An 18,819-nucleotide genomic window follows, 5' to 3' on the forward strand; every position below is an offset into this window, starting at 1 on the left:
CCTGCATATTGTTCTCTCACTGCACACTTGTGCACATGCTCTCCAGCAAAAGCTGATCACTGCAGGTCCTGCAGGCCAGGCTCAGCATGCTGAGGTATACAGGGGGCAAATTTTCAGAGCTCCTGATGTCAGCAGCGTAATGTATCAGACTTGGGCAGCTGCTGCTTTGCACACTGGAAACACAAAACTATATCTGTGAACGAAAGTAACACAAGTTTGGTGCATGATCCTTTGCTTACGTCCCACAGGTCAGTGCTGACATAATGCGCAGATTTTCCTTTGGAGGATATTGTCACATAGTAGTGACAGTGAAGAAAACAGTTACAAAACTGTGAATGATGAAATGAACTTTGTTGGGCGAACCTGGACACACAAAAGTTGCACTCAAAGCACAACGATAGCGGCGAACACAGTCGGCGATCGTCCAAATCTGCTTTTTGACACGACCGTCCGACCGTCCGAAACGCATCTGCTTTTAGACACGAGTCATCAAGGTTCCAGAGTAATCCCTGTTGCCCACGTGTCTTCCAGAAAGTACTAGATGATTTCCGTCGCTCATACAATCAGATTACATAGGCGTCGGTGACCACAGACAACGGATAGAAGCATCAAAACGTTCGAGAAACTTCCGATACATGCAGGTGCGTCCTGCGCCTAGCGATAACATTTTACATTTGTTAGGCGGTGAAAAGTGGCCACCGGTGAAAGATAAACAAGTACACGTGTCAACATCACTAAAGTAGCAGTTGTGGCTTGGCAGTGCCTGTCGAATGCATTCTGAATCATCTTCATGCATCTACATATTTCCTACAATAAGGGTTTCTTTCACTACTTGGCCTAAAAAACCCCACCCCTGAATATTAGAGTCCCTGAAATGGTTCGGACAAATTTTGTAGGCGTGCAGGGTACAGCTACAGTAAAATACTACTCGCACCACGATTCAAGTGAAGCGTTGAATATTAAGAGATCTATGGACAATTACAAAATTACCCTCCTCTCTAGCCATGCAATCAAGGCTAAGCTCAACCTTCACCGACTCTGCATCATGTGACATTGTGTCTACTTCCGGTTGTCTTGAAGCTAGCGCGCGAAGCCTCTCCGCTAGCCACCTGGCCGTCGGTCCCCAGCGAGAGCTATCTAAGCAGCGTGCGTTGCGAGCGTTCTGTTTCGACCCCAGTTTCGACAGACGTTTGCGTAATGACCGAGCTTGCGCAGCGGTTGCACCGGTTGAGTGTAGAGATGGGTTTTGATAGCGATACTCTTTTGCAAATCTGAGCTCCACGTTGACAACAGAATCAATGATTTGCCACCACCAGACTCGCTGGATTCCCCTAACAACAACGATCACCAGTACACGTAAATATGAAAACTGACCTTCTCTATTCGATACGCGGTATTGTAGTAATCCTAAAGCGTGAAATGATGATGGCAAATGCAAAGATACTGGTGCCGAGTGGATACCCACGGTCCGATGTACTGCAGCCACTCCACTTGACATGTCACTAATCGCTAGATTTGCAGGGCAATTCCCACAGTGCTCACAAAAAGAGGAGGAGGAGGAGGTAAAACATTTATTAAGAAAAAGAAAAAAAAAAAAAAACCTCGACACCAACACAGACTGTGCCGCTCACATCAACACGGAGCACATAACACAAGCATACGACACTTGCTGCGAGCAGGGAGTGCTCGAGTGTAGGGGTAAATTGTCTGTATTCTCTTTCTGTTACATTTTTAGGGAAATAAATTGACCAACATTCCAAATAGTATTACGAACAACATTTGTTCACCATAAACTCGGGAAAAATTACTGATGATACAACGTAGCTTCCAAATCTGACAGCTCGCCTGAATGACGTCTCGGGGGATCAGCGCCACTGCGATCAGTATTGATGCACATTTGAAAACCTTATATTTAGGGATGGGCGAATAGTGAATTTGAGGTTCGAAGTGAATTCGAAGTGAATAGTGATTTGGCCGAATAACTTCGAATCGAATAGTATATGTATCACATATTACAGTAAAACCTAGTTAATTCAAATTTCACAGGACCGAAAAAAAAAAGTCCGAATTATCAGGGTATCCGGAAAACAATAAGCAAATGCTTACTACGTCAGCACGATTTTATTACTGTAATGGATGAGCAAATCCTTTTGCTACTTTGCATAAAAGCAGTGCGGAAGCTGCAATTCTCGTCATCTCATGACTGATTGGCTCTCACAGCGGCGATTGAGGCCTCGCGACTTCCTTCACAGCACGGCCGCTACGCGCGCCATCATTTGCTACACGCTTTGCACTACCGCACGCCCATACCGATTATTTTTTCACCAGTAAGCTGAACCGCCAACAGATCGCACGTCCATCGCGATGTAGCCGGTGCTCTTCATCCTCGACAGCTTTGCGCCGAGTCAAACAGAAACAACTGTTTGCGCAACCGCGGCCACTATCGACGCGATTATGAACGGCGACTTCTTACGGCGTGCCATGCGAAATGGGTTTCCTATTTCTGCGGCAAGTGCCGCGTGCCCCAAAATGAAGACCCAATCAAGAGCGATGAGGGTGAAGTCACGGAGCCATGGCTACCGGACCTCCGCCGCTCCAGGCCGGGTTATCAATCGACAATTGTCTCTTTCAGGTCTATGGAGAGATTTCTGGACGCTGTCCGATCGCACCCTTTTTGCTTACGGCGAATTCCGCGTTCTGAGAGCGCGCGAGATCATATCGTGCTACCGCGCGGCGAGACGTGATTAGAGCACAGCATGGGCCTGATTTTTCGGCCCGAGACCGGCCCGGGCCCACTTTACGAGGCCCAAGCCCGGCCCGAGCCCGGCCCAGGCCCGTGGTTCTAAGCCCAGGCCCGTGGTTCTAAGCCCAGGCCCGACCCAGGCCCATGTTACTGAGCCCGGGCCCGGCCCGGAGCGGGGCGTTCATTAATAAGCTTAGCTAGGGCCCGTGTGTGCATGATCTGGCCTGGCCTGTAAGAAAAAAAAATTTTTTTTACTTACACATTGTACCGTATCTGTCAGCCTCACGTTCTCGAGGTTTAATCAGCGGCAGTATATGAGCAATAAAAGACCGAAATCTTTGTTTCTCCCACAGGAACATCAGTAATCCGGCCCATTGCCTGTGCTGCTATTTTTCCGCTGGTGCGCATGCACTAACCTTGATTTATACGATATAGTTCTATGATGACATTTAGCATGCAAATATAAAGGATGTTTCATTTTAGCTGAACCAAATTTTAAAAATTGCCTCAGGCAGAATGCACAATTATAATACTTGATCTAAACTACTCGATGAGGTGGCCATTCCACGAGAAATCAAAACTAGGCTAATTGAAGAATTAACCTAAGTACGCTAGTTAACTTTTAAATTAATTATTTTACGGCACATCTTTCAATCTACGAATTATAGCCGCTGAGTTCGCAAGGCATATCCACTTGGAACGAATTCTCAAGACTAAACCTGTTTCGAGATATTAATTTTCAAAGTGTCTGACGAAATCAACCAAATCAAATCAATTTATTCTCCAGTTTACATGCTGGACGGTCATTTTGGACTAAAAGCTACATACGTAGCTTGACATGACCCAAAAGACCAGGCAAGGCAATAGTACAGCAAACAGTGTGCGCACATGTACGTACAATCATTCAGATTTATTTCCAGCTATCGCAGGAATTCCTCATGGACGAAATAGCTATGAATGGAAAGATAAAGAATATTTCCGTCACGGCGAGTTAACAGAATTGGAAAAAAGGTTTAACAGAATTCATTTTAAACAACACTACACTAGCAATACTAGCAAAACAAAACAACATAACACCAGCTATACAACATAGCATGAGACTGAATTTTACAAGATTAACATTTGCTAAGAAAACGAAACAGGTTGTACATTATATACTCAGAACTATACACAAAAGCAGTATAATAATCATCAGATACATTACAAGCGAACAAAGTATGAGCTGAGTTCTTTCTGATATTATCAACATTTTTGTACTTCTTCAAAGTGAATGGTAGGTTATGTATTAACGAATGATGCTTATAGAGTGTTCTGAAGTAAGGAATTGACCATATCTCGGGATTTCTTGTGTTCGCATTAATGCGACGGCGCTCTAAGAAGGCTAATTGTTTTATGTAGTTCCAAGCTAATTCTGACATGGATGGCTTAATGAATGGTCAAAATGCCTAACTGAATAATTAACATAATTATGCTAATTAACTTTTAAATTATTTAGTTTACAGCACAGGTTTCAATCTACGAATTATAGCCGCTCAGTTCGCAAGGCGTATCCACTTGGAACGAATTCTCAGAACTGAACCAGTTTCACAATATAAATTTTTCAAAGTGTCCGACGAAATGCATGGGCATTCCAGTTTTCTTTGAGGAAAACGCTGTTTTATGCATTGAAGCACAGAAGTAACTGGCCTTAGCGCTAAAATAATGCAATAGTATCGACACTGGTAATAGTGCAATCGCAAAAGCGGTAACATGGAAATGGTGTGAGGAGCGGTTCTTTGTATAATTTATTTTTCCTTACGCGGAAACAATGTTCGTTTTTGTGGAAAAGAACAAAATTAGCGTAGCTGCGACGCAATACTAAAGAGACAGCGGAGCTGATGGGCACCTAGCTAGTCCTGGCTTTTGGGTTAGGCTAAGCACTACCAAGTCATCCCCAGCATTTCCCGGAATTTATGACTTATTTATTATTGATCAATTATTGATTAGCTATTGATTGGTTATTGATTGTCTATCGCAAGATATTGGCCACGTATTTGGGCTAGGCTAAGCACTACCAAGTCATCCCCAGCATTTTCCGGAATTTATTGATTATTGATCGATTATTGATTAGCTATTGATTGGTTATCAATTGCCTATCGATGACTGCCTAAGTTAAAGTAGTCCCCACTATTCTTAGCTAGACTTATCCAGGCTCAGCTTCGCTAGTTCACAGGTGTATGTGCCATTGCGCTCGGGCCCTTTCTGCACTGCTGCCAGGATCGGCCCACATTTTTGGATTCAGCAGACACATTATGCCCGGCTGAAACAGCTCCGCTGTTAAAAATGAGAACATCTGTTTTACTATTTTCTTTGATAAGATATACAGTCATCTTGCACGTGTCACTTCAGCTTGGCACAGAATGCATTGAACCATGCAATACATAACGGTCGCGTGTGCTCTAAGGCCTACTTAGGCCCTTTAATGAGCGGGCCCGAGTCTGGCCCTGGCCCGTGGCTTCAAGCCCGAGTCCGGCCCGGGCCCGGCCTGAGCCCGCCGACAAACGCTTCGGACAGCCCGGGCTTTCGGGTCGGCCTGGGCCCGTGCAGTGCTCTAGACGCAATTGCCACGGTGGACTTCGCGGTAAGACGCTGACTCGCGGCCTGACGCGCGCGTTTTTGCCGTACCCTAAGGCACGCGGCCGACGCATGCACCGAGTCAGAACGAAACTACCGTTCGCTGCAATAACTGCAGAGGAAATCACGGTCACTATCTGTGCGATCATGGATGGCCACTACGCAGCTTTTTAGGCACGCGGCCAACAAAACGAGTCAAAACGAAACTACTTTTTGCCACAACCACTGCGAAAGAAACCGCGGCAGCTATCGACGCGATGATGGGTGGAGACTATGAAATCCCGCGGCCAATGCGTTGTTATGCGCGGCGATAAACGCAACAAAGGCACAAATAGGCACGAAGCGTTCCGTCGTTGCTGTCATTCACGTACGATTTCCGCTGACGACTATGGCGATGCGGACTACGCCGCTTTGTTTCGGCTTTACGCTGGTGCCGTTTCTGCTCTTTCGCGTCGCACATTTCCAGCTATTTAATGCAAAAACGTATAACCTTCGAGATTTATGGTTGATGTATGGCAGCCATGACGTGAAGCATAGCCTCCGAGATGTGTACCGGCCGTCCGTGGCTTTTGGCTGCCTATTTGGGAGCGCCGAATAATTCGAAAATATCGAATACCTGAATTCGAATTGAAGAGAATAACAAATATAAAATTATTCTATCGAATATTCGACAATACCGAACATTCGCCCGTCCCTACGCTTTGCACGGAGTGCTAAAATGTATCAATGATTAGAAAGACCTACCTTAATAACTCCAAGTTTGTACAAAATTGGCAAAATCGTTTCAGTTTGTACAAAATTGGCAAAATCGTTTCAGGGTCCCTTCAAAAGTGTATTTACATGAAGTTTGTGCCTACTCACCATTCCATTTTTGGACAGCTATTGACTAGGGGTTCCATATAGGGTATCGAATAAAAAAACATTAAATCTATTATCATAAAACTTGACATTAAGTTTATTGCTTACGAATTTGGTGCAGGAAAATCAGCTGCTGCACATGCCCAGGAGCCTGCTGTCATTGCATAACAAGAATGTTGCTAGCTGCCAGTAACTGTTACCAAGGATGTACAGTACAGTCTACATTTATTAAAGGGAAAACCAAGTTCGCAGGTCAGAAATTTTACAGTTCAGTCAGTATACCAAGGTCTGGAACTTGTCTTTTCACCAATAGAATGTCCATTGAGAATAATACCTTTATTCCCTCTGAAGCTATGGAAATAGTGAAGTTATGTTGTGCTAAATACCAATAAAGCTTTCAGTTTAATAGTGGACTATTCTGTACATGCTTCATGGCAATCTTCTATTGCTTAGAAAGTTTTGCTTTCAAGTTTTCCATCAGAAACGGTGATGCCACTGACCCATGGCCTTTCAGATGAGTTTTTGGAGCAGCCAAAAATGGGCTTTTGGAGCGGGTTTATGAATGGAGTTGAAAACATTAGTGCATGGAGCATTTACAGTAAGCAAGCCATGTGAAAGCAATAAGTGGTCGCTTGTCCGTAACCCTCAACTGAAACACTAAAAATCAAACCACCAGTTTACCAGTTTTCACTATAAGCTGCAATGAAGCAGTAGTGTTCAAAGATGCGCTTAAAAGTACTTCAGTGGCTTAGAAAAGCACATGGACAAGCTACCTGGACACTTTGAAGGCATTTGGGAACTTTCAGCATGACCGTGCCTATATAAACGTATCCTTTAAGACAGCAGTTCGTAAAACAAAAGGGTGTGTTGACAATACTGCGGCAGCTCCCCCCCCCCCCCCCTTATATGAAATTAATTTTTTTTTATTGTGTGACCACTATGGCGCCATTATCTATTTTCATATTGTACTCCTTATTTATACTTAAAAGCATCAGTGTGTTCTATAAGAACGCTGTTAACTCTAAGTTTCAATCGGAGCGCCTGAAGTTGGCAAAGAATGCTTTGCATTAATATTTCTTCTCACTGCGTATTATGAGTAACACTTACCATGGTGTAAAAGGATGGAAATTTATAGTTGCTTATTATTGCATACTACTGTTTAGTTATGGAATTTTCCCACCAGGTACGATTAAAAGGACATTAAAGAGAAAAATAATGACTTCAGCCTGTGCTAGTAAATTACCCTACCACAATAACGAAAAAAAAAGGATGCTACAAGCAAACGCAAAAACAAAGACTGGTGGCGACACCACCTTGAATTTCCCACACCAGCTCACTGCGACGTTAAATTTCACACTGTCGGCTCAGGCCATGTCATACTTTTATTGGTAAAAATTAACTATATTGTATTCCAAAAGAGTTAGAAAGTTCAAGAACTTTCACTGAGACACAACGGCCAAAATGCGAAAAAATGTTTTCACGCTGATGTACCAGTTCTGGCGCAAAATTCAAAAATAAAACTTCAACCGTCACTTTCTCTTCTAATATCAACCTGTTACGGCGAAATCAACAAAATTAGAGATCTTCAGGAATACTTTATCAATTTCAACTGACTCAGTATTTGTCTTTAGTGTCCCTTTAATGAGATTCCACTAGACCACGTGACCGTCATAGACAGTCTTGTTTCATGTCTAAAACCGCAATGCAATTGGCTCATTCTTTATGCGCCGTAGAAAACCCCCTGTATTTACATTTGCGGCACTCTAAAGGAACCGAGACTTCGTGCTATAGTTAGAGTTGACAGCTACCCAAGAAAGCAAGAAAAGGAGGACACAAGAGTGCTTCAAGCTGGGCAAGGTGTCACTCACCCCTGTCCTCCAGGGCATTAGGACTGACCAGGATGGACTGTTCAGCAGCCAGGATGCTCTGCTCGAGATTCACCATCCTGCTGGTCATGACGGCATGGTCCCTGGTGCCACTCCTGGAAAACAAAGGTAGCGTGTGCACATCTCAGACCTCTACATTCACCGTCCAAACGACAGAAAGCATACGAAATCCTACCTTCGCTTACTACTGTGGGGAGCACACGCCGCCATCCTCTCCCGCGTACGCTCGTTGTCGCATGCGCACGTAGCGCACGCGGCGGGAGCCGGGCGGACACGAGAGAGAGGCACTTTGCCCTCTCCCGGTTCTCGCTGGCCTCTCGCGACGCGCGGGAAGAGGAAAGGTATCCGACGGGTGAGGAGGACATTCCCCTCACGAAAAAGGTATAAAAGAGCGCGATCGAGAGACCCCCGGGTCTCTCTGACCTCGCTACACCTGACATGCCCCTACGGCTATACCTGCTGCAACCCGCGAGTGACCTCATTTGCGTGACTTCCACACGCAACGTGGCAAGCCTATTTATTACTTATACAGAGCGGACTTCCCTCTGCAAGTGTGTTTTATTGCCTGCAGCAATAAACGTTGTTGAGTTGACTCGCTTGTTGCCTTATTCGCCCGAACCCTACGTAGCTTGCAGGCACTACGGGTTGGGGAAGACCCCCACACTAAAAACTTGGAAATTTGTAAGGTCTCCCCCTTGAGCCACCGTGTACTCATTTCTGTACACTAATTGTTTTTGCCAGTGTTACTCCAATTCACTGCAGAGTACACCACCCCTTTATTAAAGGCACTATACTACAATTTCTGACAGAATGTTTTATACGGCACATTCTAGCATTAATTAGTAAGGAATGCTTTTCTTTCTCATAATGCCTGCAGTTATTATCACATTGAACTGGTCTCCAGGGTTGTACATGCCAAAACCACGATTTGATTAAGAGGCACGCCGTAGTGGGGGACTCCAGATTAACGTTGACCACCAGGGGATCGTTAACGTACCCCCAACACGGGCGTTTTTGCATTTCGCTCCCACCAAAATGCGGCCACCATGAGCGCAGTGGTAGGTGCTTTGATCGTAGCATTAATTTGTATTATGCAATAAATGAAACATAGATGGCTGTACACTAAACAGAGATTTCATCCTGCAATTATAAGGACTAACTAGAAAATTAACAGAGACTCATCTAACACACAGAGTTTATTTCAATAGTCTGCAGCATATTGGAATTAAGTTATGTTATTTTCGACACATTTCGTGACAGAAAGGGCTACAGTTTGCTAGGCTCGAAGGGCCACCCCTAAAACATGGCCCAATGACACCACCCAGAGAGACAAGGAGTCGCCACTAGATCCAAAGCTTGCACTTCATTTTGTACCCCAACATGTCCTTACTGGCACCACTGATAAGTATGTCGATAAGCAGCAACCTCTGCATATCCCCTCTTTAGTTCACAAGTTCAAGCGGTATGGCGGAACATAGGAATAGTAAATTTTTTTTTTTCAATCAACAATTATTCATTCATTTAGGCTTTAACTCGTTCCGTACCGCGCCCATTGAGCACCGTTAGCCCTCTATCGATGGTTTGAAAGGCCGCTTTCGAGACCTTCCACACCGCTCACGGACACACTGCGTCATCGGGCGTGAAAGAGGAGAAACTATATTTTTGTTTTCTAAGCAGTTCACTTTTTACCCGCCGGGCAGTGATTTTTAAACGCGCTCCCGAGTTTCGCAATCGTCAAAGCAGAACGCAAAAAAAGTCCAGGGAGAAATCGCAGATATCGCAATTCCACTGCCTTTGTGGCTGATCTTATCAATGCAACGAATAGCAGCGAGTCAGAGGACGCTGACTTTTCATCGACGACGACGCGAACCAGCCCAGAACATCGGCAGCCGCAGCCCGGCACGAACAACTGTAGTGCTTGCAGTAAATTTTTAGCGGCATACCTGTCTAATGAAAAATTTTGATTTTTTCAGAGAATGCCTAATAGACTGCAATACATTTTGTATATCTCATAAGTTTCGTAACATTTTTTTCTTAGAAGATACAAGCGTGTCCTTACAAACTTTGTTAAGTTTTATCGCACAATCTTCATTTTAACAATTTATATCTTTATGACAAACATCTCGTTAATAAAACTTTTATGCATGCAAAGTGCATCCATTTTGCTTTCTGTTTACGTATGACAAATATTTAGCGCAGTAGTTCCTTCAGAAAAAGACATGTGCCGTAACATACAAAAAACAGCTATTTTCCCCATGGTAGGGAAACAGTTAATTGCCTTCAATTCAGGGTTTTTCATCATTTAATTGATTAATCAAAATTTTTCCTATGGACTTTAAAAACACGCAAACACAGTTACCTGCTTTTGTAGGACCTTATTTTAATGTTTGGAAGGTGGAATTAAGTCAGAAATGCAAGTGTATAAAATATGATAAAAAATATTTAATTTGTTAAAGACTAAATAGAGTTGGCACTAGTGGCCTTTGAAAACAAAGAATACATCCTATAAAATGGCACTTAGAGAAGAATTAGACAAGATACATGGCACTAGTGAATCCCTGTACAGTACAGTTAAACAAATAAAAATGGCAAAAGTAAAAGGTCCAACTAAGTCCAACTAAAATATGCAATTGCAGTATGCATAGGGAAAAAAATTACTGGTTTAGGATTTTAAGCCACATGCTCTTCTTTTCTACAGAGCAAAGGAATGTCAATTGGCTGGGATGTATGAGTGAAACCAACACCTTTGAATGGCCGGACAACCAGCATGTGAGAAAGGACGCTCAGAAGTGATAGATTTGCTGGAATCAACATATTTCCATCGCTATGTCAAATACATGCTCCAAACCGGCGCAAATGCTGTGCCACATCTTTAGTGGACTGGGAGTGACACGACAATCAACGACTGGGTTGCCTTGAATTGCGAGGGCATTTCAAGCCTCCGGCTTTGGGCGCACCATGGGGGAAGATAGGGGAAGCACGTGGCTCAGCATTACTAGGGACTGAAAAACAAGTCGCTCCACCACAGCCACATAGTCACTGCTCATGCACCAACATTCCAGTACAATTTATACATTTTCGTGCCTGCAACTCCTGTCAAAACTCTTGAAAAAAGATTATTTGAACATGTCTAATCGATTAGGTCGATTAAATGAAAGGTGGGCATCTTTCTTTTTGGGGTTTTACGTGTCAAAACCAGTTCTGATTATGAGACACGCCGTAGTGGACAGCTCCGGATTAATTTTGACCACCTGGGGTTCTTTAACGTGCACTACAACGCAAGCACGTGGGCGTTTTTGCGGCCACCACGGCCCAGACTCAATCCTGCGATCTTGTGCTCAGAAGCGCAATGCCTTAGCTGACTGAGCCACCGCGGCGGGTGACAGGGGGATTAATCTATGAAGATTATTCCATTAAAGGTATCCCGCAAAAGGATTAATCGTTCATCGATACTGCCAACCCTAGCAGAACAACGCACCAAGCTACACACAACATGAAGATCCCCAGCATGTCCCAGAGACTGTCCAAAGCCACTCATTGTTTCGGTTATGTTGTCAAGTGGGAGGGGACACTGGCTGCTGTGGCTCATTAGGTTCCCATGATGCCTGTGATGTCACAGCAAAGAGAACAAACAGACACTGGTTGTGCTGCAAGACGCCTTGTGGAAGAAGTCTTTTATGCTTCTGACCATTCTCTCAGCTTTCACTGGGCTCTTGTAGGGTCTACTCGTATGGCCAAACGAGGAAGTGAAGGCTGCAAACTCTCAATGAGAATGGCGATGCTTTGTCAGGCCGGAACCTTGCAAGGTATCCCGTAGTGGGAGCATATGCCTTTTAGCACATTAACACTTAAACGCTTGAGCTCAAGGTTATTTCCGGGAACCTAAACTACAGTGCAGTCCACTTATAACGATACCACATGTAACGATATATCGGTTATAACGACGAGTCAGCTTAAGAGTATCAACTTATGCATTAGCACTATGAGAAAAAAAGCTATATAACAATTGAAATTTTGCTTCTGGGCAGCGTTTTTCATGCAGAATAATCGTGAAATTTGCGTTCACAAGTTGCCCTTAACCGAGGCGGGGCGAAAAGTGTGCCTACACTAGTTCGTATCTGCCGCCATTACCGTGCAGCGCATCCCACCCGCACGGGGATAGCGAAAGCCACAAAGAGCATCGCAAATTGGCGGAGCGTGCACAAGATGACACCAGCTGCTTCGCGTCTGCATTGCTGACGGTCGTCCATAGAAGAGGAGGGGGGTGGGGGAGGGAAAGCGATAAGCGATTGGCGCCTGCGCTGCCTTTACAACCTCCCTCTCTCAGCGTGCGCAGAAATGCGCCGCGGAAGGAGCGAGAGGTGCCCCGACAAATCGCAACTGCTTTGTCTGTTGAGAAAAAGCAAATTTTGCAAGACTCGAAGGAGTACGAGCTCACGCAGTCTATATCGGCGATTATGAAAACCGGGAGCGCCACGATCATGAAGGCTAGAAGCAGTGGCCATGCCCATGGGAAAATGCAAGCTTTGTGTGCCAGGACCAAACCCCCAAGAAAAAACCAACACGGTGGAAGCCACTGACATTACCGAACTCCGGGAGCACGTCACTATTGAGGATGAAATAGATGGTGCTTCGATGGAGGAGTTTGAGTGCAGATAGTACTGCCTCGTTCTGCGAAGAGATATCGGACGGCATGATCGTTGTCGCAACAGACGGCGGCGTTGTGCAACAGCAGCAGTGACAGTGACGACAAGATTGACAATGGCCAGTCTTTGACACTGGCCCCAACGTTCAACCAAAGTGCAATGTCATCAATCTAGTCGCTAATTGATTTTTCTGCACACGACGGTTGTGAATATGAAACTTCTGCGAAAGCAAGTGCAGATTTCTGACAATTTCAGCGCGCCTAACGATTTAGACGCTATTTAGAGGTATAAATAAACACTTTTTCAAAGCTTACTTTCTACAACATCAATTGTTTATCACAAATAACAAATTTGGTTCCGGGACTGCAAAGATATATTCTCCAATTTTTTTTACGGCAGTTCAGATATAGTGATGATCGGTTATAACCATCGAATTTTTCATTCTTGATATCGTGAAAGTGGACTGCACTATAGTAGTCAACTACTTTGTCCATTCAGATGGAACAGGTCCATGCCGAGGAGTTCCAATGTGTTGAGGGCGCTATGTGCCAAGCTTTCTGTATATATGGTGTAGTCCAATAAAGGTGTGTGGATTCGTTGGGTGAACACAGCTCCGAGTCACTTGTGTAGATGTGACTAGCGTCTGTCAGCACCCTTCATCATACATGGTGTCAGAAGTGGCCGCTGCTCTCTCTAATGGCGAACAAGTCTGACGCTGCATTTGCCGGGGTACCTGGACTCCAACAGCCATCTAGCTTCGACTTAGCCGATCCAAGTGCATGATCTACCTAAATTGAGGAGTTAAAGGATTATGCCTACGCTACAGGATTGCACCGAGCTACCGACGAGGTTCGGGTCTGAACGCTTTATTGCATGGCTGTTCAAGCTCAATGCGTGCTGGCATCTTTCAACTTGTCGGCCAAAGAAGTTCAGTCATACAGCGTTCTGAAAAGCAAGTTCACCTCGTATTTCGTGCACCCACTAAACAAAGTTCATGAGGGTGAGCCGACGATGGCGGCTTAAAGTGTGCCGTCTTCCATCGCACGCAAGGCACCGAAGGGGGGGGGGGGGGTCGTTACTCCTGCGGCAGCTGCGTGTGTCACGGCCGCGCGGGCCCTATCTTGAAAGCAATCTGCAATAGGGACATAGCGCGAGTGCTGATAGCTTCATGTGCGCTGTTTTTTGCCGCTTATGGTTGGCGTTGAAGTGAGACAGCACAAAGGTGAATTCGCTCGCTGCTGCTGCTACTGCCGCGCTTGCTCACACGAGCGTTTTCACAGCGAGTTTCTACAGTAATCGAGTGAGATGTTTTCATGTTTGCTTGTGTGTGCGCGTGATACCATGCTTGTTAATTTAGTGAGTGAACACATGTTTACAAGTTTACACGGCCAATAAAAATGCTATCCTTGCTTCTTATAGATGTCTACTAATTTGCTATAGCAATCGATGCTTCGCCTTTCGCGTGATACTACAGCGTTTTATTCCAAGTCCGCCATTAGCCCTTCGTGATAGGTAAAAATTGCTCCCGCCTCGCCCATATGGGCATAAAAACAGAGGACGCTTAAGCTTCGCCTTTAAGAGTACGACGCAATAGCGTTATCGGGACCCGTTCGCCATCGTTCGCATACGGCAAGTAGGCTTAATTCTCTGCAACCCTGAACAAGGGAAAGCCAGCTTACAAAGACCAAGCTTACACCGATCCCCTTAAAGTCCGCTTCACTTTTCAACTGAAATGCATTGCTGGAAGGACGTTTTTCCAGGGGCAATACAAGTGGTCTTCAGGGTTCGTACAGGTTTTCAAGAAAAAAATTCAAGGACTTTTCAAAGACCTTTAAAAAAATTTTAATATTTAATACGGTAGTTCACACGTTACATTTTATTGGACCGAACAAAGGAAAGTTATTCGACTTGGTGCACGTACAGTTTCTTTCGACTAGATGAATCTGAAGCTCAGGGCAGGTCTTTCAGTTTCTTTTCTATTTGCGTCTTAATGCTGCTGAGTTCTTCAGCCTTCACTTTTGCAGTCTTTCTCAAGCTGTTTGATTTCACCACGTGCGAGATGTCACCAGTTCTCTCAGCCTTTTCTGCATATCCATCGGCAAAGGCCCTTAAATGGCAACGACTGCCTGAAGCTTCTTTTTCTTCGTCTGCAACCCTTCAACGTCTTCCATGATTGTGCGCCTTTTTGTCTGCTTTGAGTTTTCCTGGTACCATTTCCTTTCCGATTCCAAGTGTGCATCGTAATGCTGCCTCGCTGCGGACACAGCTATTCCGAGTTCTTTTGTTATAGGAACATTCAAAATTCCACCTTCCCTGTCCTCTGCGTCACATATGATACGCTGTGAAATGTATGACAAACCTTTCAGATTCTCTACGGAGATATGGCAGTTGACGCTGAACCCCCATTCGACAGATGCTTGCCCATGGCTCAAAACAAGCAACAGCCTGACTGCTTTCCACAGCTCTTTGTAGGAGGGATTGAAGCTCAGGAGGTCATGAAAAAACTCATCCAGCCTGCTAAGGCTCCTCTCAAATTTTCGCGCTGTTGGGGTCCGGCGCAACGCAAAGTTTGAAATCGTCGTTGCTGAGCCAGGTGTTTTGTAATTTACATTTCCCAGGCATTATTCTGAACCATGCGCACCACAACCGAAACGGGGGGAAAAGCAAACAAAGCGTCGACGACACCGGAGCACGCACGCAGATAAACAAAGCACAATGTGGCCAAAAGACAACGCTCAGGCTATGAGGCTGTACCTGTTTTTAGTGGGTTGCCAATAAATCCAGCCCAAGGCAACCCTCCCCCCCCCCCCCCAAAAAAAAAAATGACATATCACTAAATTGAACTGTTAAGATTCATGTAACTGCTTTTTCGTTACAAATAAGCATGATGGCACAATTTGTATTTTTCCCGAGGAGGTCGAGACGCTCTAGCCTCACTGTGGCCAGCAACTTATGGCTTTTGGCCAACCCCGAAGTCGAAGCAAGCCAGAGGGGAAAAAAATAAAGTGCGCGACGCGCGCGCGCTTCTTCCTCGAGCAGGAAGTTTGACTTTCGCGGTCCCGTCGTTGCGGAAAGCAATGAAGTTTGCCGGGACCACCCTCAACTGCCATATAATGTGAGTCACACTGTCGGACCCCGTGAAAACTCCAAGAATTCAAGGGTTTTCAAGGACGGAAAAGAAATTCCAGGTCTTTCAAGGCCTTGAAAACAGAACTTTCAATTTCAAGGGTTTTCAAGGATTTCAAGGACCTGTGCGCACCCTGGGTCTTATATTAAAATGTGAAGGCCCTAGCACCTTTTTTTTTATTAATTGTTTGCTATTGCCCCGACACGTGCAGGTCTGGTAGAAATGTTTGAGTTTCCTCGTAGCAGAATTAGATGGAGGCAAAAGGCGCAGTGCATCAGAAACAGGACACAAGAGGAAGAACACAGACAACACACACGTTTGGCGCTAACTTTCAACAACAAGATTTTATTGCGGGATCACATATATACCACTCTCTCGCCTGCAATAGAACACGTGCTCCGAGCAACCTCTTGTGTCCTGTTTCTGATGCGCTGCGCCTTTTGCCTCCATAATGTTATACAGTGTAGACCACTTATAACGCAAGTCACCGGAGTCGCGAATATTCGCACTATAAGCGGCACCGCACTATAACCAAAGCAACAATTTTCAAGGCCCGCACATATGCAAAACAAGTGCACCGAGCCGCCACGCATATGCGACAGTCGAGGAATGTGGCTAGAACGTTTGCATTCTCGTCTAAACGTCTAAAAGCTATGAACCAGCTAGCCCGCCAGAACGTCCTATTAAAGTGCATTCAATTTACAGTTGAATCTCGTCAATTCGAACCAAATCATGCGGCGGCGTCTCCGACCGGTATTGCTCCAGCACCGCCATAGAGTAAAAGCTTAGGAGAGACCCCTCAATGTCGCGCGTGAACAAAACAAAAAAAAAGAAAGAAAAAAAAACGCAGCGGAAATTTCACCCTCTCACATGGCAAGGTCGCCGATTCTGCGTTGCGCCGGAACATGCGTGTACGCGCTGACGTCTCAGCCACGCTACCGTAGTCACGCGTAGAAAATGGCAGCGAACCCTTCTTTCTCCTATATGCTTTCTCTACTTTCTAGTCACGTGTTGACCTTGCACGCTGCAGCTACGGCGCAGAGGGAAGCAGCAGCACTGTCCCAGGCTGGCCAATGAAACTGCCCACGCCGGCAAACGCCCGCTTCCCGATAACGGCAGAAAACGAAACTTCGGGGAGCTGGCGCCGGGCTGGCGCCAGCTCCCCGAAGTTTCGGCCAAGTTTTAGACCAAGCTTACACCGATCCCCTTAAAGTCTGCTTCACTTTTAAACACAAATGCATTGCTGGGGACATGTTTTTCCTGAGGCAATAAAAGTCGTTTTATATTAAAATGTGAAGGTCCTAGCACCTTTTTTTTAATTATTTTATTAATTGTTTGCTATTACCCCGACGCGCGCGCATCCAAAACGCATTAGGCAGGCGGAGTCCAAATTTGACCTGCGGAGGATGCGAGCACCATGTGGATGGCACTGTCGCAAGTAAACTAACCGAGCGCGACGCAGTTGGTATGGTAGAAATGCTGGAAAAGGGGTTTGTGTTTGAGTTTCCTTGTAACAAAATTATGTTTTCTCGTACATTGAAATTACAATTCGACGCCACCATGCCTGTAGGTTGTGGTTAATTCGTACTTTACCATTTTTCTGACGGATTTCACTGTGAGAGATTGAATTTTTGTTCACCAAAACCTTGTACCACGTGGAGGGCCTGCATGGTCAGGGTAGTTCGGGGTGCTTTTCTCCTTCGCAAACACCTTGCGCCACGCGGAGGGCCATGCGGTCGGGGTGGTTGGAGATTATTTTCTCTGCCACGGATGCCAACATCCACGCCGACGCCGGATTTTCTGCGACACGGGGCCCTTATCGCTGTCGCGTTCAAACAGATTGGAATAGCTTTATGTTATACCAGCCTTGGGAACACAGACGCCCGCCCGCTTCACCCGCGGCAGCGCGCGCATCCGAAATATCTCCCCGCCGTGGTTGCTCAGTGGCTTGGTGTTGGGCTGCTAAGCACGAGGTCGCAGGATCGAATCCCGGCCACGGCGGCAGCATTTCGATGGGGGCGAAATGCACGTTAAAGAACCCCAGGTGGTCCAAATTTCCGGAGTCCCCCACTACGGCGTGCCTCATAATCAGATCGTGGTTTTCGCACGTAAAACCCCATAATTCTTTTAATATCTAGTTAGTTCGCTCGCAGCGCTCTCAGCCTACTTTTTGTTTTGCGCCTCAGCTAGGGAGCGCTGCGCTGCTCGGCCCCCTCAACCGTATTCTAGTACACTAAACACAGCTGCTCTAGTCGTTCCGACAGCAGCAACAGCTGGCAGTGGCCACGCGTGCGCCGGCCACTAGCCGGAAGCGCTGAAAAGTCCAGTGTTACAAGCGCGAAAATTACGAGAAATTACATTACATGCGGTGTGTGTAATGTGAATGGCTGCACTCTTTTTCGAAGAACGAATCCGCTCGCTGTTTACGGCCACTGCCAAAGCCACGCAGGCGCAGCACGGCGCAATTTCGGTCAAATTTCTTCGTTTGGCGCAGTTTGGCGCAGGCAATTGCGTCTGTATCGAAAATGCGCAATTGGCGCAGGAGTCCCACCTTTGAATGTTGCAAAGACTATGCCATTATCAGGAGATCACGGTTCGGCGCCGCTTCGTTTACGCGCTGCCGATTGCTGGTAACGGTTCGCGGTGACGTTATACCTTTAAAATATCAAATTTTTTTGCTCGCCTGAAACGACGTAGATAGCGTAATTTTATGGCTGTTGTGTGGCTGACGCGCAGTCGTAATGCCGCCACACCAGCGTTTTTAAGCTAGCTACGCCTGCAAAGTGATCTGATTCGCGTCACATGTCACGTGACTGATTCATTCGCGATCACGTCCATTGTGTAAATCCAGCTTTATCAGCAGCGCCAAAGAGGAGGGAACAGAGCCCCTGGCCGAAGATATGACGCGGACGAGTCGTGCATCCGTGAATTGTCTATTTTTGCAAA

General features: G+C 45.8%; 1 protein-coding gene across 2 annotated transcripts in view; it reads right to left on the minus strand.

Annotated features, from left to right (window-relative positions):
• Positions 1–18,819, minus strand: part of LOC119458661 (mitotic checkpoint serine/threonine-protein kinase BUB1-like) — a 169,812-nt gene that overhangs the window by 78,283 nt on the left and 72,710 nt on the right. For both annotated transcript variants that reach the window (XM_037720526.2, XM_049671339.1), the window contains exon 11: positions 8,083–8,195. In XM_037720526.2, the coding sequence (XP_037576454.1) occupies positions 8,083–8,195 (113 nt within the window). The remainder of the gene's footprint in view (positions 1–8,082; positions 8,196–18,819) is intronic.

Source organism: Dermacentor silvarum, chromosome 7, assembly GCF_013339745.2.
Source record: "Dermacentor silvarum isolate Dsil-2018 chromosome 7, BIME_Dsil_1.4, whole genome shotgun sequence".
Classification (NCBI taxonomy): Eukaryota; Metazoa; Arthropoda; class Arachnida; order Ixodida; family Ixodidae; genus Dermacentor; species Dermacentor silvarum.